Source organism: Macaca fascicularis, chromosome 6 (genome assembly GCF_037993035.2).
Source record: "Macaca fascicularis isolate 582-1 chromosome 6, T2T-MFA8v1.1".
Classification (NCBI taxonomy): Eukaryota; Metazoa; Chordata; class Mammalia; order Primates; family Cercopithecidae; genus Macaca; species Macaca fascicularis.
In genome coordinates this window covers 81964742-81991140 of record NC_088380.1, presented here as the reverse complement: position 1 = coordinate 81991140, position 26399 = coordinate 81964742, and the positions used below count along the sequence as shown (strand labels likewise).

Below are 26399 nucleotides of genomic sequence, written 5' to 3'. Positions count from 1 at the left end.
AAAACATTTCACTCATCAGATTGGCAAGGTTTTAGAATAAGTTTTATATTTGGTATTGACAAGAAAGGTAGAGAAAAACATGTACTCTTGTATGCTGTTTGTGGGACTTTAAATTGGCAATATCTGTAAAATATTCATACTTTTGAACTCAGCAATTTCACTTTTAGGATATCAAGCCTAGAGAAGTATTTGTGCTTGTACAGAAATAGATCTAGCCAAGTATATTATTTAAGCATTGTTTATAATGGAGAAAAATTGGAAATGATAATCAGTGGGGGAATACTGAAATAATGATATATCCCTATTACGTATGTAGGTTTTGAGTACCTCCTGTGCCTTATTTCATTTTATGTACTTTAATAGTTAAAACTAGCCTGCAAGGTAAATGTCACTCATTCATAGATGAAAAACTTGAATCTCAGAATAGGCTGCTCGCCTGTTTATCTTACCTGCAAACTTTACCAGTTTGGATCCTATAAAGGAATCCATGAACTGAGATTACATGTAGTACAAGAATATATGCTACAGTTAAATGTGTACCAAGTAGAGTCTTGCCTTACATTAAACTTTTATGCCATCTGGTCCTATGTAGCTAGGCTATTTAAAGCTACCCTAATAATAGTGCTTCATTGATCTGGTAACTGTTAATTCTGACAAATTTACATCTATCATGAGTCATTTTTCACATTCCCTATCCATGTTGAGGCAGTTATGCGTAGAAATGGAGATAATCTGTCTCTCCCCTGTTTAATCAAAGGGGTTGTGAAGAAAGAAGGAAAAGAAAAGCTACATGGAGAAAGAAATAAACCAAAAAGAAGGCAAAATGGTAGAAAAGCAGATGCATATAAACTGGAGGACATCCTAGAACACTCATGTACATGAAAGTAAATGTTCCCCCAAATAAAGAGGAAATGTTCCATCTTAGTTCTGTTATAAGCCACACCTTGCTTACAAGATGAAACTGGCTTACAAAGTGACTTACGTACTAGTTATGTTGGATTTTGTATTTGGTTGTAACAGAAACCCAACTGCAGTGGCATGACCAAATAAGGATTTATTATTCTCCTAGAACAAGAACTGCAGGGTTTGGCAGTTCAGAGCTGGTGCAGTAGCTTCCCAGTATCTTCAGGACGTAAGGTCTTCCACCTTTTTGTTTCATGTGCTAATTTTGTTAGCAAATGCTGGTCAACTTCTTGGTCACAAGATGACTGCTCCACCTCCAGGCTTCCATCTGCATTCCAGGCAGAAAAAAGGAAAGAAATGACATGGAGAAAGGAGCCAGGTTTATGTCAGAAAAACAAAACTTTCTCCAAAATCCCCACTGAAGTTCTGTTTATAATTCATTGGTCATGACTGGGTCACTTGATCACTCTTAGCTACGAGAAAGGCCGAGAAGTGTGTTTCAGTTGAGCTCTCTAACGCCTTGCTTGTTGCTAGGAGGGGCACTTCAGGATCACTTTCCCCACCCTCTGCAAACAGCTAGACTTTCATAGATGCCTCAGAAGGCAGATCTCCTGCCTCTTCTCTCCCCTAACACCCCACCCGTCTCCCTTGGCATCATAGCTGTCCAGCCACTTTTAATTGAGGAGTATGTGGTGTCCTTCAGGAGTGTTGGGAAGAGAGGTTCTGTTAAAAAGTATAAACAAGTAATTCAAAAGTGTTGTACATAATGATGTAACTCAGTGGTCCCCTAACTTTTAAAATTGTATACCTCTATTAGTAAAAATATTTTGAGTATGTACTCTCTAGAAATTTATTTGTAATTATATGTGTGTGTGTATATATATATGTATGTGTGTATATTTCTCACTGTGCTAACAGGTATTTACTAAAACATACAAAAACAGAGGCCAGTCACAGTGGCTTATGCCTATAATCCCACAACTTTGGGAGGCCAAGGCAGGAGGATCACTTGAGCCCAGGAGTTCAAGATCAGCCTGGGCAATATAGTAAGACTCTGTCTTTACAAACAAACAAACAAACAAACAAAAAAAGCCAGACGCAATGACTCACACCTGTAATCCCAGCACTTTAGGAGGCCAAGGCAGGTGGATTGCTTGAGGTCAGGAGTTCGAGACCAGCCTGGCCAATATGGTGAAACCCTGTCTCTACTAAAATACAAAAATTAACCAGGCGAGGTGGCGGGCACCTGTAATCCCAGCTACTAGGGAAGCTGAGGCAGGAGAATTGATTGAACCCAGGAGGTAGAGGTTACAGTGAGCTGAGATTGCGCCACTGCCCTCCAGCCTGGGTGACAGAGTGAGACTCTGTCTCAAAAAAAAAAAAAAAAAAAAAAATTATCTAGGCATGGTGGCATGTGTCTGTAGTCCCAGCTATTTGGGAGGCTGAGAGAAGAAGATTAGTTGAGCCCAGGAGGTCGAGGCTGCAACAAGCTGTCATCATACCACTGCACTCCAGCCTGGGTGACAGAGCTGAGACCCTGTCTCCTAGAAAAACAGAACCTTAAAAGGAATGAGAAAAAATATATATATTTAGTAGGGTTTTTGCCTATACCTCAGTGGATTGTCTTGTGCCTCTGACTTTGGAGGACTTTGTATACAGTGACTTGAAGCTGAAATTTTAGATTTCATACTAAGTTCATTTGTAATTTATATATTTTATATATATATACACACACACACACACTCACACATACACACCATGTATGTATATATACATCTTCTTCTAGTCCTTCACCAGTTTTTACATATTTCTCTTAATGTGACCAAGTCTTCCCCTCCATCAGGTTTGGTCTCATTCTTCGAGTAGCCTACCTGCAATCCTTTCTCACTTAAGCACTCCTTTTTGGCTGTTTCTGAAGAAGAAACCTACTCCTTTCTAGGGCTAACCCACTCACCTAGTTCTTGTGCTCTTCATCCCAACCTCTTTTACCTCTCCTAAGACCTTGCTCTACCAGTTATTCCTTTGTTTCTTCTTCCTTACTGGCTCTTTCCCCTCAGCCTCTAAACATGCTCAGGTTTCCTTAGGTGTTATTCCTTTGCCTCTTCATTCTCAGGAAGCTTGCCTCTTCTTTCTGTTCCTTCTTCCATTGTCAGTCTTCCCTTCACCCTCCAACTCACTGCATTGTGTGGTCTTCCTGCAATCTGAACGGCCTTACTAAGATTAGCAGTTATACTTCTTTTTATCCCTCATCTTACTCTGCCTTCCTGCAATATTTGGCACATGCCTTTTTTCCTGACCACTCTTCCTCCAGTCTCTTCTGCAAGTTGCTCTTCTTCTGTTTTTACTTAAATACAGGTCTTCCCCAGATTTGCACTCTTTCCTTTTTGTGGTATCCTCTTTTCCTATATGATTTTTATCTACTCATAAGTCTTCAGCTCTTCCCTACACCATTTACATCATTCTTTTTTTGTTTTTGTTTTTTTATATACTTTAAGTTCTAGGGTACGTGTGCACAACGTGCTGGTTTGTTACATATGTATACATGTGCCATGTTGGTGTGCTGCACCCATTAACTCATCATTTACATTAGGTATATCTCCTAATGCTATCCCTCCTCCCTCCTCCGACCCCACGACAGGCCCCGATGTGTGATGTTCCCCATCCTGTGTCCATGTGTTCTCATTGTTCAATTTGCACCTCTGAGTGAGAACATGCGGTGTTTGGTTTTCTGTCCTTGCACTAGTTTGCTCAGAATGATGGTTTCCAGCCTCATCCATGTCCCTGCAAAGGACATGAGCTCATCCTTTTTTATAGCTGCATAGTATTCCATGGTGTATATGTGCCACGTTTTCTTAATCCAGTCTGTCATTTACAGACATTTGGGTTGGTTCCAAGTCTTTGCTATTGTGAATAGTGCCGCAGTAAACATATGTGTGCATGTGTCTTTACAGCAGCATGACTTATAATCCTTTGGGTATATACCCAGTAATGGGATGGCTGGGTCAAATGGCATTTCTAGTTCTAGATTCTTGAGGAATCGCCACACTGTCTTCCACAATGGTTGAACTAGTTTACAGTCCCACCAACAGTTTAAAAGTGTTCCTTTTTCTCCACATCTTCCCCTACACCTGTTGTTTCCTGACTTTAATGATTGCCATTCTAACTGGTATGAGATGGTATCTCATTGTGGTTTTGATTTGCATTTCTCTGATGGCCAGTGATGATGAGCATTTTTTCATGCATTTACACCATTCTTACTGCTTCCAGACTCTTACGTACTGCCCTGTCCTCTCTCCTGATTCCCTTTCTTTTTTATTTTCTTTTCTCTTTTCTTTTCTTTTATTTTTCTTTTCTTTTCTTTTCTTGATGAGGTCTCACTCTATCACCTAGGCTGGAGTGCAGTAGCATGATCATAGTTCGCTGTAGTCTCAAATTCCCGGGCTGAAGCAATCCTCCCAGCTCACCCTCCCAAATAGCTAGGATTATAAGCACATGTCACTAGGCGCAGCTAGTCTCTCTCCAGATTCTTGATTTGTATTTCCATTTATCTGCTGAATATCTCTTCATGGGTAACTCAGTACTCAAAATATAATGTGGCTAAAGCCAAATCATTTTCTTTAAGTCCCCAAACTCCTTCAGCACTTTGTCATTCACCCAGTTGTTCACATTAGAAGGTGTGAAGTTTCTTCCCTCCATTCATCACCAGGTGTGTCCCTTCTACTCTAGAATATCCATAAAATACTCCATCTGCCCCCTGCCCAGTGCTGCTCACCCTGGGGAAGTTGCATATTATAGTGGAATAAATGTGGACTTTGAAGTTAGATACACCTGGGTTCAAATCCCAGTGCTGTCAGTTACTAGCTGTGTGACCTTGGGCATATTGTTCAACTTCTTTTTAGTTTTCTTATCAGTAAATTTGAAATAACAGAAGCTATCTCTTAATATCCTTTTTAGGCTTTATTAAAGTAAAAAAACACACAGTAAATGCGTAAAAAAAATCAAAACCCTGCCTAGACTATTAATTTAGACTCCTAACTGATGTACCTGCCTTTGGTTTCTCCCTTACTCCACCTTACCACTGCCACTGGAGTTTCTAAAACATAAATGGGACCATTTACCTTCCTACGCCAAAAATCTCTAGTAGTTTCCCATTGCTTCAAGAAACACTGAAACACCCTTGTCTTAGTTATATGAGTAAAGTAACCATATGCTTTATCACACATATCAGGATACTTTAGAGAGTGAAAGTAGGCACCAGCTGGACAGGATTCCACAACAGCTGTAAACTGGGACTATTCCTGGCAGGACTGGGATGAGTGGTCATACCATATATGATACTCTGCCATGTGCCCCCAGCCTCTTCTGTTGACATATTAGTCTGCTCCTCATTCCCAAAGTACAGGCCTAGAATGCCCTCTTTCTCCTCTTGGAAGTAAACTCAGCCTCACTCCTGCAGAATGCTTTCCACATATCTAATGTAGTGCCTGCCGTTCTATTATAAGTGTAATTTCTTTCCCTCCAACTAGATTTGTGAGCTTGAAGGGCCAATCTCACTTGGCATTAAATCCCCAGATATTCACACACTACATAGGATCAAGTTTGCATTCAATAAGTGTTTATTGAATTGACAAATAAATTGGAGTTATTGGTTTGCCTTGGACAATCTACATATGGAAAAAATATAAGGCTACTTGCAAGAATACAATACATAATAGCATAAAATAAAAGTGGATTTTATGTTCTTTTTTTATATTATGTCATTTGTCTCTACCCACACGTGAATAAATTCAAGTGTTTCTTAACCTAATGTTTAGTATTTCTTATCCACAATCCCTGCTTCTCTAGCTACCATCTCACAGGCTGTGGGATCCAGTTCTAATATGAAAGTAGAAGTCCCTCTATGGGACTTCCTGAAAACTTTTGCTTTTGTGATAAAAAGGAACAGATTTGGTTGACACAGTTACTCAACACTCTGTCATCACCACCCTTCCTTCAATGGAATGTAAACTAGGTACCTGGAGATACAGCAGCCATGTGGCAACCATGAGGATGAAAGCCAACATAGTAAGGATGGCAGAGTGGAAAGCTAGAGGAATCTGGGCCTCTAAAGGCTTTTTTAAGCCACTTAATGAGCCTGTGACTGGTAACTCTAAGACTTCTTGTATTATAAACGATCAATGCCTTTTTCTCAAAAAACTGTTAATTGGATTTTCTGCTTATTTGCAGCCAAACACACTGCTATCATTTAGGATACACTCAACCTAACCCTAAACATCTAACTTTAAAAAATTTTTTAGACAATTTAGTATTTTTTTATTGATCATAATGTCATGAGACTTACGTAAATGCACTTATTGTTTTTCTATCTGATATTAGAACAAACATGGTTGGCTTTCTTAAATTCTTCATATCCTGTCATTTGAAATAATAATTTTTACCATGTTGGTCAATGATGTCAATGAATAGCACTACTAGCAAATAAGGGCTTTTTTTTTTTTTTTTTTTTTTTTAAGGAAAGCAAGTTTGCAGATGAGATATTACTATTAGCACCTATCTAAACACAATATGGTCACTCTGTTTTCTTCTTTATTAAAAACTAATATTTTTTAAAAGAGATCTTAACTGTTTCAGACTAAAGCACTTCATCTTCTATACTTTAAGATGTATGCAAACTAGAGATAAAACATTACTTCTCTATAAGCTGCATGAAGTGCCTCTCTGGTGGTAGTGGTTACATACAATTACTGCAAGTTTTTAAAGTTATTTTTCAAATGGGATAATATACTATACCTATGTAGTTTTGTTTTTAAAAAAAGTCCTGATTGAGAAAACAGATGTATTCTTCTGCAAGTAATGGTGTTCAGGAAAATGTTTAAACCTTTTTAGCTGTGATATTTAAACCAAAAAGACCTTATACTGTCTATGCTAGCATATGCTTTCATTGCATTGATTTAACTACTTAGTATTAAGAATGTTTATTTATGAAGCATTTAGTCAGCTTTGATTGTTTTTCTTCAGTACCAAGGATGATTGCTTCAGTGTTAATATTCAACCACCTGTTGGAGAACTGCTTTTACCTGTGGCCATGTCAGAGAAAGATTTTAAGAAAGAGCAAGGTGAGAGATGTCTACAACTTACTAGAAATTTACACACCAAATAATATGTGCTCATTCCTGTACAGTCTCTAAAACAAATTTTCATGTATACATAGCCATTAACAGATATTAGTGCACAATCTTCCAATTTTTGTTAATGCTTTGCACTTACAATCTTAAAAATAGATGTTTGTCTATATTTCTGGCACACTTGAAAATCGATTAATACGTCTTTAAAATGATAAATTAATTCTTAATCACCTTTTCAATGCTGAGAGTTGTCGCTTGTCAACCCGATGATATACTAAGGGGTTTCGTATTATTGAAAGTGCCAGGAATTGGGGACTTTACCGATGTCCTACCACTATAATTGTTATGTTTGTGTATTTTTTTCATTATAGAACTGTTTATGTGTTACTAATGTATTTGTCCCTGCACACATTAAACTACCTTACCCTTCAAAATAAAGTCCTAATTATGGCATTAAAATACTTCTGGTTTCTTTTGACCTAATTCTATATTAAAGAAATGCTGTGTTGTCAGAACGTAACATTTTAGAACTGAAACCTTTTTTTAAATAAGTACTTAAAAAGAAAATATTTTCAGCAAAATGCAAATATTAATATCTGTAGTTTGCCCAGAGTCAAACATACCTTCTAATAAAAGCGAGGGGTTTTTTTTTATATGTGAATAAGGGGAGATACCTGTCTGATTTTATGTGTTTAATTAACGATAACGTTTATAAAACTAAGGCATATTTAAATGCTATAGTCAGCAGTTTTTACAATTTTATGTGAATCTCAGCCATTTTTTTCCTGTGGAGGGTGTTATCAAAGATCCCTTCACTTTGAGGTAGTAAATCATACCCATCAAACTTCCAGAACGTACTAGGCACACACGAATACCCACACCTAAGAAGAGGGGCATGCTTCCTGGCACTCCATTATTATGCAGAAGATACTGTTTTTACTCTAAGCCTTTGCAATTCACAGTGTCAAAAAGAAAATCTCATACAAGACCGTAAATTAATAGTAATATTTTTGCTCGGGCATTACTTAAGTGATAAAAAAGAACGATGAAATCTTTCTTTGGTTTGCATTTCTTGGAAAGTTGATTATTGCTATAGAGGAAAATTATCTTTGTGATTTTATTTTTCTATTGACAAATTGAATTGATTCTTATATTTGCTATTCTTACCCTTTGCTGGCTAAAGCCTGCCTCTCTGCTTTACATCTGCTCAGCAAACCAAGGTGAGTGGCACACGGTGACTGAATAAGGCATTGGCACATTTATTGTTAAGGGGATATTCTTTTTTTGAAAAGTGCAGCTAAAGTTATCTGAAGCAGCAGATTATTATATACCCTTTCACTCCCTCAGCTTTTGTTTAGAATACTTAATATTTCGATCAAATTTTTTGTGCTCTGCTGTGACTGAGGGATTTTTCGCTGACTAGCCATACAGAACCGTAAGTGCATGAGAGAAGTGCACTTGGAGAATAGCTGTGGTCCTCTGTGGAGTTGTTGCCAAAATTCCTTTTTCTTCTGCCATTTTACTTCTATGGTTGTTGATTATTTGTCTGAATAAATCTGGCAGCTGTTTGCTATGTTTAATAGAGCAGAAAGGCTACTCTGAATAAAGCTATTTGAAAATTTGTTTATATGAAGTATTTGTAAATCCTTGCAAGTCTCTTGGCATTTCTGTATCATTCTTTCTGTCTTCCTGAATTCATTCTTTGATGTGGAACTTGATGCTGGCAAATTTAGCACAGGTTTAAAGAGTCTTTTCAATAGCATCTTTTTAGTTATAGGTTTCAGCAGGTTTGGTAATAGAGGTCTCAATCCTCAACTTTACACATGTATTTGTTATACTGCTCTAGTAAGAGCGTAGCTTATTTCCACAAAAGATACCTAGAAATCTCTCGCTAACAGAAAATCCTAAATCAGAATAAAAATCTGTTTCCTCAGATTTTATCAATGCAAAATTCTGGAAGGTAAAATGCAAGTAAATTTAAGGGGTGTGTGTGTGTATGTGGGCGGGGGTACACCAGCTTTAACTGATTTTTCTACCTTGAATAAAAAGGATTTACATAATACCTTATTTCATATGACACATTTTAAAACTCAAGAAGTACGTTAAATGTGTTAATTCAATTTAACTGAAAAAATTATAAATAAGGAACATGAGGAATATGGTTCCATTTTTATTCTAAAGATATACATAACTGAAAAGTATATAGTATTAAATAAAAGTGGTTCTAACAGAGTATTGCATTTTAAGTTAATATTTTTTAAAAACAAAAGTTTTATTTCTAATATGCAACATGATCTATCACTTTTTCTCAGTTGTTGCATTTAGGGTTTCATGGCTAAACATTTTTTATATATATAATAAGATTGGTAGTCAAAGTAGTAAATGAAAGATTATTCTATATATTGATGGTTATGTCTATAAGCCTCCATCAGAAGCATGATTTATTTCATTGCTGTGAGTTTCAAGCATTGCAGAATTAGTTAATGATCTAGCTGTGAGATGCTTTCAATAAGAAAATAACATGGGATCTCTTTTTTACTTAAAAATATTTAATTTGGTTTCTTCACGCAGTTTTAATTTCAAGAGGCCTAAGCCTTATTCTAAGATGCCTCCTCTTGTTCATTTTCTTCTTGTGAATTAAATTGCAGATGTAAAACTTAGAAAATTTTTTTGAATTTTTATTCGTTTTCTTCTTGTGAATTAAATTACAAATCTAAAACTTAGAAATTTTTTTTGAATTTTATTTTTTTTACATTATTTGGTTTGCCTTTTAGCAGTTAATTACAGCTGATCAGCCTAAAGTAAGTGCTATCTACTGCCTTCACCAAAATTTAGATAGACTCTAATAAAGCCACAAATTATTTAGCTGACAATTTTAAAATATCTTCCGAGTGATTTTACCTTTATTATATATGACAGGCTCTACGGTGTTTTAAAGTATTATTTTTTAGGAGAAACTTTTAATGAAACCTTCGCTTGTTTTTCTTTCCTGTTAATTTGAGAATACCTGATATATTTTCATTTAGAAAAATCTCTGGTTTAAGAAACCTAAAATGTTTACTTAATTTTATTATGATTTATGCATCCATCTTATGGGTTCCTAGCTAGCAAGATGCTAATTCTTTAAATGGTCAGACATTTACTATTTTCTGGCCCTTAACTACCATAAGCAATCATATTTGATGCCCCTTAATTAGGGCACCTTTTTTTCTTTCCAGGTTCTTTTTCCACCTCAGCAATCGAGACAATACATTTGCTTACTATGCTGCTCTCCTAAGTGTTCTTTTGCATGTAAATTAATCTTGATTCAGTTTACACTGTCATGCTGAGTGGTACAAATTGCCTATAACAATAAAACAGCATGAGTTAAAAATAAAGGGGGGTGGGAAGGCAGATTGAATGTGTGCCTTACTTGATAGGATGTTACTTTGCTTTATGCCAATACATTAGCTGACGATAATGAATCTTCTGTTCTGAAAAGCATGGTTTAGTTGATTTTTTTAATTTTACTTCAATGGAGCAGTACCTTGTCTTTTATAGAACAAGTTAGACAAACCATTAATGACAAGAGTGTTAAGGTTAAATATGAAGCAATGCATTCACTTCTCTGAGTGCTATCCATCTTTCCATTTACAGGAGCTTGACAAAAGTACTGGCTTTGTACAACATTTCCTTTAATTACATGCTGCGGGAAACAGGCTTTTAACATAAACATAGTTGCATTCATTTATTCAGCAGTTGCTCTTCAATAGAGCTTAATGGAGAAGGTTTAAATCCTAAATGAGTACACACATCTCTCAGCAGTGTTATGTCAGCCACTGTGCTTTACTTAAAAGCAGTGTTTGACTGTTTGTATAGTTTTTAAAGCTTTTGCCTAATATTGAAGTTAAACGGTCTAAGACAGAACATAGTGTTCCCAGAGTTTGAAAGTGGTTAGTAAAAAATGCTTGTTGTTAGAAGCTAGATAGTTTTATTTTCTAACTGACGGCAAAAGTGTTTTCACAGTGTTAGGCTTTAGTGTTTTCATACTGTTAATCGTAGGGATTCTTTTAAATTTTAGGTTTCAAATTAGATAGATATGCCTGAAGGTGCAGGGTCTTTTGAAAACATGAAATCAGATTTTTACTATTTTCATCAATTTTGTAAACTACTGTGCACGTATCAAATATCTCAAAGAGTTACTGGTTTTAATAGATGCCATTAGATGTCTATGACTTATATCACAGATCCAAATAGATGGCATTTGTTGTAATTAATGTGTTTTTTAACCCGGGTACTAAATTTCAGTATTTGTTTGAAGTGTTTGGTACGTTGTTGAATTTGTTCACTGAACATTTTTACAGGAGATCTGAATATTAATGGCATGTCTTGCATTGACTGTATGGTTTTTTTCATGCTTTTGCTTAACTTAATTTCTTTCCTAAATATTATTTGAAACGTCCCAGGGATTTAAGAGTTTTCATTCTCATTTTTTCCTTCATTTTCAAGTTTTTACTTCAGAAATTTCAATTTGTGTTTTTGTCAGCAACTATAGTTTCATTCACTAGGCAAGTACTTTTATCTCTAAGTATAGCCTAAATACTTGTACATTTTCAGCGACTTCCAGTCACTGTTGAGATAACTTCGATCTGTCATACTGAGGCCATTTATCAGGTATTGCTGCTAGTTATACTGGAATTACTTTGATGTGTTCTCATGCAACATTTGGCAATGAGAGATCTTTGAATGAACAGAAAAAAATAGCAATAGTAATAAATACATTTATATATTATTAAGAAGTAAAAGTTACTAGTTTGCATAAACCCCAGATTGAGTATATTTTAAAGAGACTGAAATTGATATTTCATATTTGTGATTCTAAGTTTTTATCCTATCATACTTAAAATTAGATTTATTGAGTGATTTTTAACTGCATTTTTACACATTTTCCTATACAATGAGGATTTTTTAAAAATCTTTGAAACAATTGCATATTGTTTTAGTTTTATAATTATCTTGTAAATTGGATCCTAAAGTGGTGTTTCTTTTGTTGAAAAAAGTTAAAATTTTGGCCATGAGCTTAAAATTCTGTAAATGTAATTTTCAAAAAGAAATTAGTAAAAGGGAGCCTTCTTTTGCTTTTACAGGAATGCTAACAGGAATGAATGAAACTTCTGCTGTCATCATTGCTGCACCACAGAATTTCACTCCCTCTGTGATCTTTCAGAAGGTTGTTAATATAGCCAATGTAGGTGCAGTCCCTTCGGGCCAGGATAATATAAACAGGTGGGTTCACTAACACACAATGTGGAGGTGGAGATGACTTGAGTACGTATAAATATATAATTTTAAATTCATTGTTTTCTTTGGAAATAACCCCTAAACATACACACACACACACACACACACACACACACACTCCCTTTTGTTTTCTGATGGTATAGTTGTTTATTGCTTTGCATTAAGGCTGTCTTTTCCCTCTCAGAGCATTCTTATCATACTGGTATGGTCTTTCCTGGAAGATATACAGAGCATATTCACATTTTATAATAGCTTGGTAATTTATAAAATTACCCTTTATGAAATGGTTGAGAGTTTATCTTACTTCACTAGATTCAGTAGATGTCCAGGAAGAACTATTCTATAAAGCAATATAGTTGGACTTTTTTAATTGAAAGGGAGGAAGTTTGGGTACTACATACAGATTTCCTTTTTATAGCCATCCCCTAAGACTGCTTCCAGTAAATAAAGCGCTGCTAGATGACCAACATGGGGGTAAATACAGCTTCTTTTTCTTAGACCAGTAATATTTTCCATCACCAGGCATCTGAAATATGAGATCCAAGTTATTTGTCCTGAAAGGCAGCAGAAAATGTGATTAATGTTTGCCCTCTTGTATTTTTATGAATGCCCGTGGCTTTAAATGAATGTAAAGATAAAAATAATTATCTCTTACCCATTTGGTGATTGCATAGTCCTGTGTGAGCTTAAGGGAATTTGTTGTAAAATTCCCATGTCAATTTTACATACTTGGCAGACATACTTCTGCCATTAAAAATATCTACGCACTGTGTATTTAGTGTGCCCTTTCTTATATAATTATGAATCATGGAAAACAAATTTAGCATCAAAGGGAAGGTCCGCGGACCTTAAAAACCATTTTTTTTAGTTAGCACAGGAGTAAGAGAGGCCCCACATGAAAAATGCTACAGGTGATTTAGGTTTTAGACCTAACTCTGCCACTAATTGTCTTGGTCATCTTGGGGAAGTTGCAACTTCTTACGCGCTTTACATTCCTCATGTGTTTTGAAATGGGTGGCAGGAAAAAAAAGTGGGGGAGGACTGAAATGAAATTCTGTGATAGCTATGAAAGAACATTAGATTTGACTTCAGAAGAGCTGATCTGCCATTACTGTATTGATAGTTGTCTGACTTCACTGAACTGATCACAGCAGAATAAAAACTGCATGTACTAGTTTAAAAATAGATTTACCTTGTACTGTTTTTTTAAACGAACATAGGGTTCTTAAGTTGCTCAAGAGGTCTCGTGCTTTCATTTCTTTTAGGGTGGTGATAAAATAAGAAAATGGATGTAAGGCCATGATACAGACCATCACAAAAATACAACTTATTTATCAGTTAATGTTGTTCAATAGGGAAAAGAGTAAACAAAAGCCTTTTCAGTGCAAATAAATATTTTGATTTTGAGTTTTCCTGTTTTAATTTTATTCTGCTTTAAATACTTCTTTTCACTTTCCTAGGTAATTTTCTCTAACAGAAACTGTTTTGTTTTATTTATGGGTCCTTGGAATTATTGAATTTACTAAAACACCTAAATGCCGTATTATCAACTATAACTTCTTCAGTATGAAATTTTACCTGAAACACCTAGTATCCAGCAATACTGCAGTCTTGTTTTAATATGTTCTTTTGTAATGTACAAAAAGATATAGAGTAGCCACTGTTTATGTTGGAACATCTAGTTTTGTTTTGTGTATAGGTTGTTTTGGGTTGTTGTTTTGTTTGTTTTTAACTTTTCTGAAAGCAATGGCAGCTGTCTAGATTTTTGTTTCTTAGAAGAAAAAATGTCAAGGCTGGGCAAGGTGGCTTACATCTGTCATCCCAGTACTTTGGGAGGCCAAGGTGGGCAGATCTCTTGAGCCCAGGAGTTCAAGACCAGCCTGGGCAACATAGGGAGACCCTGTCTCTACAAAAAATATAAAATTTAGTCCGGCATGGTGGCACATGCCTGTGGTCCAAGTTACTTGGGAAGCTGAGGTGGGAGGGTCACCTGAGCCCATGGAAGTCAAGGCTGTAGTGAGCTGTGATCATACCATTGCACTCCAGCCTAGGTGACAGAGTAAGACCCTGTCTCAAAAAAAGAGAAAAGAAAGAAGAAGAAAAGTGAAGTTACAAAGCCACATAAAATGAAAGCTATCTTCCTATTGGGAGACAGACTTAAAGGGACCCTTAGCACAGTTGTATAATTCTTATTAAAGATAGTTTGCCAGTAACTTGTCTTGCTGGTTTGGAACGTAATACCTGTAATACCTGCTCAAATGATTTAAATTAAAATTACAGTCAATTCTCAATTGTCCATGCTAATGCAGAGGAGACACACAACTAAGAACCATTTATATTTGACTTTGGAATGCAGAGATTGAACCCAAACTTAATGTTCGTGTTCCTCATACTCATCCACAGTGTCTTGAGGCTTTTCTGTTCTAGCCCCATCATCAGTGGCCTGGTGTTTGGCTCTGTAACCTGGGGGAGGGCCCAAGTTACTACAGAGTCAAAAGTCAATAAAATACCTGTAAATACTTAAGAATAGGCTGTGCTGTCTTAACTTGCTTCTCAAGTCCCACCATACTGAATTGAAAAATATTTCATATTTGCTTTTATAGCTAAAGTATGGCTGTAATAATGTTCTAAATTTTAGAAAGCTTCCGGGTGACAAACACCTAAAGTTATTTGTATTTTTTATACAGAAATTGACATAAATTATTATCTTGTGTATGTAACACTTTTTCTCATTCTTTTTGCTAATAGCAATTAAAACAAAAACAATTGTTAATAAAACTGTACTTTTGTACAGTTTTTTTTTTGCTTTTCTTAATTTCATTTAAAATGAAACAGGAATTAGTGTTTACATTATAATAATCTAAATTAACTGTTTACCACTTTATTGAAATAAATGTTTTTAACTAAAGTGTTCCATATTATATTACCCTGTGGAATTAATATGTTTCTATATCTAAGTTTATATATTATTTAATTGCTAATGATAAAATTGAAATCCCTATGAGATTTTGAATGATTCCCTTATTCTTTTGTGATAGTTATGTTTTTGAGTTTATGAAGAATAGGACCAAAGCCACTCTAATATTTATTAATGGTAATCAGTTTAGGATTATTTTTAAAAACACCAAGTGTGAAAAGCATTTTTACTACTAGTATTTTAAGAGATTAAAATTTCCAGTATGTTAAGTTACTCTTGGCTGGTTTATGTTCTATTTAATTTTTCAGGATCTTTTCTTTCTGAGAGGACTTTTAATAAGAATTAGTGTATTCATTCTAACCCATTAATGAATAGAGTTTCCATTGCCTAATTTTGGAATACTTTATTTCTACTGCTCTTCAAATTTTATACATTTTTACATTAAATGCCAGGTAAAGAAATACTTAGTATAAGAATTATCTAAGGAAAAGTGAACCTTTTTATTAATGTGTAGAAGTATGTAATGGTATAAAGTACAAATTTTAATTGAAGACTTAATAGAAAATGACTCTTAACACAGCAACAGAAAATGGCCCTCATTAAGAAAAAGCCAATTAAATGAGCACAGGTTTTATGAAATTCACTTCAAAAACCAGAAACATTTTTTATTTCATTAACACTTTTAAAGATTGAGAAAGCAGATCTACTATTAGATTATATGATTTTTAGTTGTAATTTTCTTTTTTTTTTTTTTTTTTTTTTTTTTTTGAGACGGAGTCTCGCTCTGTCGCCGGGCTGGAGTGCAGTGGCCGGACCTCAGCTCACTGCAAGCTCCGCCTCCCGGGTTCCCGCCATTCTCCTGCCTCAGCCTCCTGAGTAGCTGGGACCACAGGCGCCCGCCACCTCGCCCGGCTAGTTTTTTGTATTTTTAGTAGAGACGGGGTTTCACCGTATTAGCCAGGATGGTCTCGATCTCCTGACCTCGTGATCCGCCCGTCTCGGCCTCCCAAAGTGCTGGGATTACAGGCTTGAGCCACCGCGCCCGGCCTAGTTGTAATTTTCTAAATGAGTGAGAGGATCAGAGCCAAACAGTATACTATTGAGAGACTCAACTTTTATCTTCATTTCTGTTGTACTTACTTGAAAAACTTGCTCTTTGAGAACAAAATCATCTTATTGAGATATACAGAGTGGCCGGGCATGGTGGCCCACGCCCATAATCCCAGCACTTTGGGAGGCCAAGGCAGGCGGATCACTTGAGGTCAGGAGTTCAAGACCAGCCTGCCAACATGGTGAAACCCCGTCTCTACTAAAAATACAAAAAAAAATTAGCCAGGCGTGGTGGCAGGCACCTGTAATGCCAGCTACTTGGGAGGCTGAGACAGGGGAATTGCTTGAACCCAAGAGGTAGAGGTTGCAGTCAGCCAAGATGGCACCACTGTACTCCATCCTGGGCAACAGAGGGAGACTCCACCTCAAAAAAAAAAAAAAAGAGAGAGATACAGAGTTATGGTCATTGTGTCAATCTGCTGTTTTCCAAATTACTGTTAATGCATGATAAGGAGTATTACAAAAATGAGAATTTCCATCATCATCAAAAAGCACTTATTAAATATATAGCTGAATATCTTCATTTCCTGTGTAAGATATTCAAATTTATTTTAATGAGATATACTATACATGGTGAAGGTCTTAATGCATATTACTTAAGACAATACTGGTAAACGAATACATAAATAAAGTGTATCCCAAAGGCAAAATGGACAGTATTAAACCAGTAGATGAATGGACTGCAAAGGGGAAGGGGCAAGACCTCATATGTTCGAAGGTAGGAGATTAGAGGCGTTAGTTGTGGGGATCCCAGTTCATTCAGGACCAGGAAAACTTTCTTGTGATTCTCTGTGAAATATCCAGAAAGGGTTTAGGAAGGAGGTTTGTGTTCAACGTCGTGGAAACTGAGGTGCCTTGCTTTTATTACATTGCACGTCCTCTGGTAACAGCATTAAGGAGTAAGTGCAGTGGCCAAAAAGCAGAAAACGAAAAACCTGTCGCTCCGAAATCGCTAAGGTTTTTCTGTACCACAAAATCGTGTGAGTTTGTGTAAAACTCAGATTTCTGGAACCCACCCCAAAAACTCAGCTTCAGTAAATCTGAGACAGAGCCCAGGAATCTCTATTTTAGGCAGCACTCCAAGTGATTAGAAGGCAAATGTTCCAAAGTCCACAGTTTGAGGCTGCCCTGAATTATCAAGCTGTATTGCCACATGACACATTTCAAAATACTTTTTCCTAGGTTTATATGTTTTCTTTTTTCCCGATTAGTCAGTAAGGGATGCCAGTAGATGAGATGTTTGGTTTAATTTTTCTTACACATATCCCAGAGTGCTCCGGCAAGATAGTGTATTGCCCATTCCGGGAGTACATTAGAGCCGTGTCTATAAAACAGTCTTAGACCATAACTGTGTATGTCTTTCAGCAGTCTCAGCCATCTCACATTTTCACCCATAGTCAGAAATCCTGATGTTTGCATACAATAATGTTGTTGAAAAGGTTGTCACACTTACCTACTCATTTTGTCCTTTCATGAACCACAAATTAACCCTCTGAGGAGAAAATGTGATATTTGATTGAAGACAGAACGCCCTGTCTCTGCCATGATTCTATTTTAGTTCTTACCTTATTATTCAGTAAGATTCTGGAGCAACTTTCATTATTAACTTGTATTCACTACTGATATTCCTTCCCCACTTCCTCACCCCCCACCCCGTATATCTTAATTAGCAATTTGGATTTTGTTTATCCTGTCACTTTTTAAATTTGCAAGCTTTTACCTATGCAACTTGTGGATAATTACAATCTTAGTCAAGTAAATGTTGTTTTACTATTGTCACTAGGTCCTTAACTATTAGGAAAGTCTGGTGCTGTGAGTGGAACAGTGTATCCATTGGCAACCAGGCAGTCAACTTTTTAATTTATCAACACACATGAAGACAGTTTATTTCAAGTTTAAAACAAAAGTCTTATTATTTAATTCAAGTACAGGTAAAGAACAACTTGTTTCATTTCTTTTTTTTTTTTCTTTTAAGACAGGGTCTCACTCTGTTGCCCAGGCTGGAGTGCAGTGGCACAGTTATAGCTCACTGCAACCTTGAACTGGGCTCAGGCAATCATCCTGCCTCAGCCTCCTGAGTAGTTATTACTACAAGTGCCTGCCACCATGCCCAGCTAATTTTTTTTTTTTTTTTGTAGAGACAGGGTGTCCCTATGTTGCCCAGGCTGGTCTTAAACTGCCAGGCTCAAGCAATCCTCCCGCTTTGGTTTCCCAAAGTGTTGGGATTACAGGCATGCACCACCATGCATGGCCAACTTGTTTCATTTCTAGGCCTTAAACTCACCCAGTTAATCACCGTTATTACATACCTGTTTAAAGGTTGTTAATAGGGGAAATACTGGTACACATTAGTTTTGGTATCTTAAAAAGATCTATAATGTGTAACTCCTTCACTTAGTATTTTTTTGGAGACCTTTGTGACAGATTTTGCTAGTGCTAGGGTTGCAAACACAAATGGCAAAGACACTTTTTGATGGGGTCTCTAATATTTCCCTTTCTCTATTCTTAGGTTTATTAACTTTTGAGTTACTGTTTTTGTTTGTTAGTTATTTTCTTCTCTCGTACTAACTATATGGGATTTAAATTCTGGGTAATTTTGGAGAATTTATAATTCTCCAAAGAATTTTTGCTTTTCAAATAACATTGGATGCCTTGTTGCCCTAATTTTATAAGTCCTGATACTACTGTCAACCTTCTTCATTGTATAAACAGAAACAAAATTTTGTATAAACAGTTTTAAGTATAAAACTATCAGGCTTAGGTCTTTTCTACCATATGACAAATTTTGAGTCTCAAACAGGACTGAAGATTTGAAGAACCTCTTTTAATCATCAAAACAGTTCTTTCTCAGGTTGGTGGCTGTCCACTAGAGGACAGCACTGCTTTTTATCTGACTGCTTTGAACTCTGCAGGCCCTAAGCATCATTTCATTGACAAACAAATGCGGACCTCAGTTAATTTTCACACAGAAAGCATATTTGGATATTTCGGAAGTAACCAAACTGCACGGCTGAATTTTACTTTAAAACATTCTCTAAGTTCTATTTAAGTTCACTATTTAATGTCCTCTAATGCAACCATTTTACTAATAGGAATCTATAACTGTTTCATGTAAAAATGAAAGAAAGGTATTCTTGATGGTTTTCCTTCTGGGTTGACAATTTTGTAAGGAATCAAAGAGAATGGGGTAAGAATGTATTTGTTTTACTATTAGTTTTCTCTTGTTAACCCCATCTCACCCCACCCCAACCAGACAAACCAGAAATGCTCTGAAATAACTGGGATGTTTTATGTCTTCTTTAAGCAAGGGCACTTAGATTTTTTAGCTTTCCTGTATAAAGAAAGAGAATGCATCATTGGCCTGATAGTGTGGGGAATAATTTTTTATGCCATCTCTGAAGATTAGAGTAGAAACTAGAGTCCTAAATTATGGTGGTTGTTTATTTTTTATTTTAACTTTTCTCATTTGAACGTTAGAGGAAAATACAACAATATTGTTAGGTGATTTTTTAAATAATTGGGAAAAATACATTGCTTTGTGTAAATTCTCTAAACCTAAATCACGTGTAAATGCTTTTTTTGTCCCTCACTATTAATTCAATAGTGTAATGGTTTAACTTTAAAATGCAATTTTATAGTCAACAAAATAGAATTTTTTACAACTTACAAATTCCCTGCCTGCTTAAAATGTTCTACTATATTAACTCAAGGTAATAAAGATTTATAATTTTAAATCCTTTGGCAGATAGCGCTCCAAATCACTATTCTTTGGTATTGATGTTTAGGAGGCTTATTCAAACCAGTATTTCTTACATGTAATGATTGTGCGACTTCATTACACATTTGTCAACTTTGGACTAATTATTTTTATACAGCTAGGGCAGGGCACTGCATCTTGTGATCGTCTTTCTTACTAATAGGATTCTGTCTGCTTCAGCAGGCAGTAATTGAAGGCTTCATGTACGGAGTACAAAAAAAAAAGTTTTAGCCTGAGTGGGTCATTGTCACAGCTTCTGGTAACCAGTAGAACAGAAAGCACAAGAAAATTGAACTCAGAATAGAAATAGAAAAATCAGAAACCAGGAAGACTATCCAAGAGAAGAAAAAGCATGTCTTAGAGCTGTTGCATTAAGTATAGCAAATCTGATTCTGTGTAAAAAATGTTATGTTTGTGACTACCCTGGAGACTGATGCAGCCTCTCAGATAAATATTTTTAAATTCATTTTGTACTGTTAATTTTAATTGTTAGAACAATTGAGTTATAGGATTTCTTTTCCTTCTAACAAAGAACATTTATGATTTATAGCCAGTTTGTCACAAATCTTAAAGAGTATAGTTTAAGTACATGGGGAATAAATCTGTGTATTATAGATACTAGATTTTTTTTCAAATTTGTTGTTGATATTTGGTCCGTTTTTATAATTCCGACTATAGTTAAGACAAAATAACTTTTTAAGAAGAGTGAAACATTTTTTTAATTTAGCTTTGACAACCAGCTTATTCTGTCTTTTTTGTAAATCTTAAGAATTCTTTCTTATAGGCTTCAAAGATTAAATGTCAATTGCTGGAGATAATGACAAAGAGACATTTAATAAGATGAAATACAGATATAGCCAAACAGTTTTACCTTCTCAGTTGGTGATTACAAACAGCAAGTGGTTGGTGGTATAATCAAATGAAAAATATCTAGGTGGTATCCTTTTAATAACATGGAGCCTGTCATACATAGGCAATACATCTTTAACTGTCATCCCTCTTATTTGTTCTCATTTGTGGTGTTACTGCTTTTCGAGGTTGATTGGTCTCCCTGTAGTCCCTCCCTGTGTTACAGCTCCATTCAAAAAGGCTTTGTATTTTTCACTGCTGGTGTCTCTTGAGGGAGAGGAGAGTAGGGGATATTTTAAATGTTTTAAATATTTAAAGGCAGAAATTTAAAATATGATGAGGAATCAAGTCAGCATGCTTTGAATAACACATTACTGCAAAGTCAAGTAAACAATTTTTGAAGAGAGGACTCTTCCTTCTTCATGTTTTTGGAACAATAATAGATTGTGTGCATATTAGGTAAATAGGAAAAGCTTTGTTGACTGATAAAAACAAATTATTAAGGGTGCATTTTTGTATATATGAAGAGAATTTGTGTGACTTGGAATCAGAATGCTTAGGTTCAAATTTCTGCTCAACCAGAAATTTGGTATGTGGCCCTGAGGAAGTTCTTCAACTTCTGTGGGCCTCACTTCCCTCATCTATAAAGTGACCTGCCTCATAGGATTAAATGAAATAATTCCAGTGAAGCACTTAGAATCCACTGCCAGAACACAGTGCTTAACAAATGATAGCTGCTATCATCATTGTAGTGATCAAAAATTTCTCATGCCTTTTGAAAAAATTTTGTCACAGTATGATCTTAGTTCAAGGCCAAATACAGAGGTTCTGATGTCAGCCATTAAGTTTAGTATATAAATATCTGACCCACCCTGACTTTATAATCAATGTTTCTGACATCCCAAAGCTAGCTATTTATTACTTATTAATTAGTACTCTTTCCATAACTATTTTTTGCATGTTTGTTAAAGTATAGCCTGTGCAGGAGTTAAATGATGAATAAATCTGGGGTGGTGGTTTTTGCCTTCCAAGGGCCAAAACAAACCAATTTTGATCATGCTGTGTTCCAATTAAATATATCCTTTCTGAACTGTGAAATGAGAATGTCAGAACATCTGATCTTCTAGTCTTCTGCTTTAAAACATTGCTTCCACCATTTGTGCACACTAGAACATAGAGACCTAGTTAATAAAGGCAGTAGCTTTTACACCAGCTAGCAGATTCTGTTGCTAGGATGATTTGCTTAGCGTGTTTCCACTGCAGTGTAAGCAAATGCCTCTTTTCTTTCATACCCCTATTCTGTATAGTACTGAGAATTTTGTGGCAATAGGATTTCAAAAACATGTCCAAGATACTAATTCTAATCTCTGTCAACACACTGACACCAAAATTGACATTTGTCTCTGCCAACTTTATATTAATTGTAACATTAACTCTAAGTTTTTTAATAGAAAAGAGATAAAATGTGCCTTGGGGCTGTGCAACCCTGAAATTCAAACAACAGTGCTTTCGTGTTCCTATTCAGGCATAATCTCCTTCTCTATGGTCCCAAGGCACAAGTGTTAAGTAAATAAAGGGACTAATAAGACTATTGTTTACATAATTATAACCCTGCCAGAAATAGGACCTCTGTTGAAATATTTGTTGAGTGAATTACACATGTGATGACCAAATCTGTGGGAAAAGTTGCATAAATGAATGGGGAAATAGAGCCACCTCATAGCCTTTGGTGACTTGGTTTAACAGGAATATAGAAACAGCATTCTCCTATGAAGCAGAAGAGCCTGAAAAATGTAGACAAAAGAAATGCATAAACCTGTGAGGAGCCTTAGAAAAGAGAGATCATTTTGGGGCTGGTGATCTTTATGTTCTCTCAAAGATGAAATTGAGGTACCTAGTTCATAATCTCCCATGTGTACATCTGAAAAGCAGATGGATATGTGTGTTAAGAGGTTTATAAAAACCTCTTTAAAAACATTGGTACAATTTATATTCCTAAACTGGTTACTTACAATTGCTTCTCTCAGTAGGAACACTGCTCTGTCAGATTCCTTGGAAGTTTTCAGCATGCTTGTAGAGTTCACAAATAAGTGACTAGGAAGATTTTCTAACATATTTTATTGATAGCCCATTAGCTCACATTTTAAAACACAACTTAAAGTGTTTATAATATTTGAACTTCAGTAAAATTAGCATATCTGTTTTGGTTTTGATACATTATTCTAATTATTGTTGGTAAACCTAGTTCTTGATTTTATTTGTCCAAAAATGGCTTGTTTGGTTTCAAAAAAATTAATGTGTTATGAGATCTTGATGTTATTTTTTTTTAAACCCAAAAAAGAAATTACTTTTCATTTAAAGAGAATCTGCTTCCTGCTTAAGTGGCTAATATTTTAATTAAGTCAGGAGTGAAGTTTTTCTGAGTGTCTCCTGATAAACTCCCTCTTTTATGTTGATGGTAATTAAACAGATCCCTGTGGACACCGTGGGCTCTGTGCAAGGCCCATGCTAATTGTCAGACATGAGACACTGACCAGTTGGTTTGCTCTTGAATAGTCCGCAGCGTGCTGTTAGCCCGGCAGTTTTATTTTTATGTATTGTGAGCTGTTGTCAGGGCTAACTGGGTGCCATTGTGGCTGAAGATGTTGCGCAAATTGAGGCAGATGGCTCAGATTCAGACACGTGTCATATAGAAAGGGGCAAGGGGATTGGCCCTGCAAAGTGGGGTCACAGCAGGTCACAGACCCGCTCTACACTTGTTAGTGTTTTCAAAAGCTCATGTGCAGCAACTTTGTTTTTCTCCAGTCATCCCTGCAATCAAACCCCCCTCCCCCAGAAAGTGTGTGGAACATGCTCCATGTGGAAAATGGAGGCTTGGGAGGTTCCTGTTCTCTTCCTTCACGACCCTGAGGCTCAACTGTGCATGCAGAATGAATTAGCAGGATTGACAGAAGTTCGTTGTGCCTGCAACGGCTTTTCAGTCAATTGCAGTGCTTAAAAGGCTAGTTTTGCTTTTAATTCCATGTAATCAGTAGGTTCTTCATGTCTTGGAATTTAGAAGTAGAGCATGAGACCTCAAGTTTCCTCTATTACACTCTAAAGCAAAAAGAAAAATCTAATGTTCTAAACATTTTAAAACAAAGAAAAAGGGAAGCGTGAGGTTGCACTTAGCTGTCACGTGATTTTGTTTCATGTCATCATTAACATTACAGATTTAATTTGAATATTTTTACATGAGTGAATTCAGTGGAACTTAGTAAGAATTTTATAATGTACATAAAATTATCTAACTTATTACATAATCATTTTCAGATGTGAGGAGTTAAATTTTGAAGCTCTTTGAGAAAGGTACCTTTTCTTAACATGTTTTAAAAATAAAAATACAATGGCTTATTTAAAATGGCTCTATGCATGGTGAAATGTTAAATACCAAGTGGATGAATGATTCTCAAATCTATTGTAATGGAGAATTATTCACTTGCATCTATTGTTTAAACTAATAAGTAAAATAGACTTCCTTTTTCTGTTCTGTTTTAAATGTGCACTAAAATTACCTGCTTGTGGTTAGCATGGGCTGGACAGTTTATTGATTTTTCAGAAGAATGCTTGGCTTTGGGCTTTTGGCAGTAGGGAGCCTGCAGCAAATTATTTCATTTGACAAAAAAGAGTTATTTTAATCCTATTTGAATGTATGCTATCTCCTTTTCCCTCCCCATCTCATGATAAAAGGTCTCTCTTTTTTTTCTTCCAGGTTTGCAGCTAAAACTGTGCACAGTGGGTCATTGATGCTAGTCACAGTGGAACTGAAGGAAGGCTCTACAGCCCAGCTTATCATAAACACTGAGAAAACTGTGATTGGTTCTGTTCTGCTGCGGGAACTGAAGCCTGTCCTGTCTCAGGGGTAACCTGCTTACATCTGGACTTCAGAATCTGGCACACAACAAAAGTGCCTGGCATCCACTACTGCTGCCTTTCATTTATAATAATGGCCCTTCCATCTGGCAGTGGGGGAAGAATACACTCTTGACATTCTTGTCTCCTGCTTTAGAATGCTAGTGTGTATCTATCATGTATGCAATACTTTCCCCCTTTTCGCTTTGCTAACCAAAGAGCATATATTTTACTGTCAGTTATCTCAACTCTTGAATCCATGTGGCGTTTTCTCTGTCCTGCTGCTTCTTTTGGCCTCCTCGTCTTCCTTCTCTTTTTCGACAATGGTAGACATGAATGCGATATTTAAAGTTCATTGGAAATCATCTTCCCTTCAGCAGTAAGCAAAAATGAGCAATGAAATAGTCTAAATGCCCTCTCAGCTTGGTATGTGAAAATGAGATCACGTACTTTTTAAATCCAAATACAAAAAAGATGGTCTCTGCAAGATTTTGTTCTTTGAATTTCTTGATATTGTAATTGATTACTGATAACTGTCGTCATGAAGTGATCTCTCAATAATAAGATAAATAAACTAGCACATGAATCCTATTTGTCTTTGCATTTTTATTGAGAAACTATTAATAATCCTGAAGTTCATATGCTAAAGTTTTCTTATTTTAAAGTGAGTATTTTGAGTGTTACATTATGCAGAGAAGCAATGTGGTTTAGTTAGTGAAAGAAAAACCACTTCCAAACCAAGTAAATTTTCTACTTAACAGCATAGTTTACTCCAAGGGGAAAAAAAATTGGTGTACTTAATAACATAAACGAAAATCTTCATGTTGCAAAATAAACATCTCTTTCTAGGTAGTTTTGATCTATTAGTAGTAGATACCTGATTACGTGGCCTGCTGAATAAATTCTTTGAATCTCATTTTTCCTTATGCCCAACTTTGGAAACTAGCATAAACTTACAGAAATTTTTTAAACTAGTTATATGATCGACATATTAGCATCTTTCCCTAGAGTATTTATTTTATTTGCTAACTTAAGTTACTGTTTTTAAGGTTGTTCTATAATCACAGAACTTTTCTAATACTTTTGTACCTTTTTAAAACCAGTTGAAATTTTACTTCCTTTTTGATGCAAGGTAATGGACTTTCAGGTAGTATAAGCTACTCATTTTGTATAGCGCCACATACATAATTATTTTTAAAAAGTAAAAAGGAAGTGACTATACACTGCTTGAAGCATTAAAAGGAAAGAATGGAATTTTCTTGGAACCTACATATTGAGAAGAACAAAACAGACTAGAAAAATTATTTAAATTTTCTATCTGGTGAGATGACAAGAGTAAACAAAATTGTTAAATTTTCCTGCTCCAGCAATACAGCCTTGAATCTCCGGGAAGAGAATGTACAGAAGTGCAACGTACAGAAGCCACGTGGACATTCTGTACCAATTCTGTACCATGTGTACGTTCTGTCCTGTTCTAATGTACAGAAGCCACGCGTTCCACTTCCCTCTGGAGCCTGGGCGCTGTGGTAACACACCCAAACGCCCCTCTGCAGTCGCAGGTCATTGG

General features: G+C 35.8%; 1 protein-coding gene across 3 annotated transcripts in view; it reads left to right on the top strand.

The window, feature by feature from the left end:
• The window catches only part of AP3B1 (adaptor related protein complex 3 subunit beta 1), a 297879-nt gene extending 272456 nt beyond the window's left edge, over positions 1–25423 (top strand). For 2 of the 3 annotated variants that reach the window (XM_073993667.1, XM_045393910.2), the window contains 3 exons: positions 6922–7019; positions 12155–12293; positions 24693–25423. In XM_073993667.1, coding sequence (XP_073849768.1) covers positions 6922–7019; positions 12155–12293; positions 24693–24846 — 391 coding nt within the window. In that variant the 3' untranslated portion in view covers positions 24847–25423. Of the gene's footprint in view, positions 1–6921; positions 7020–12154; positions 12294–24253; positions 24290–24692 lie in introns of all 3 variants that reach the window. The other variant, XM_045393911.3, reaches the window with a different exon arrangement.
• Positions 25424–26399: the final 976 nt, after the last annotated feature.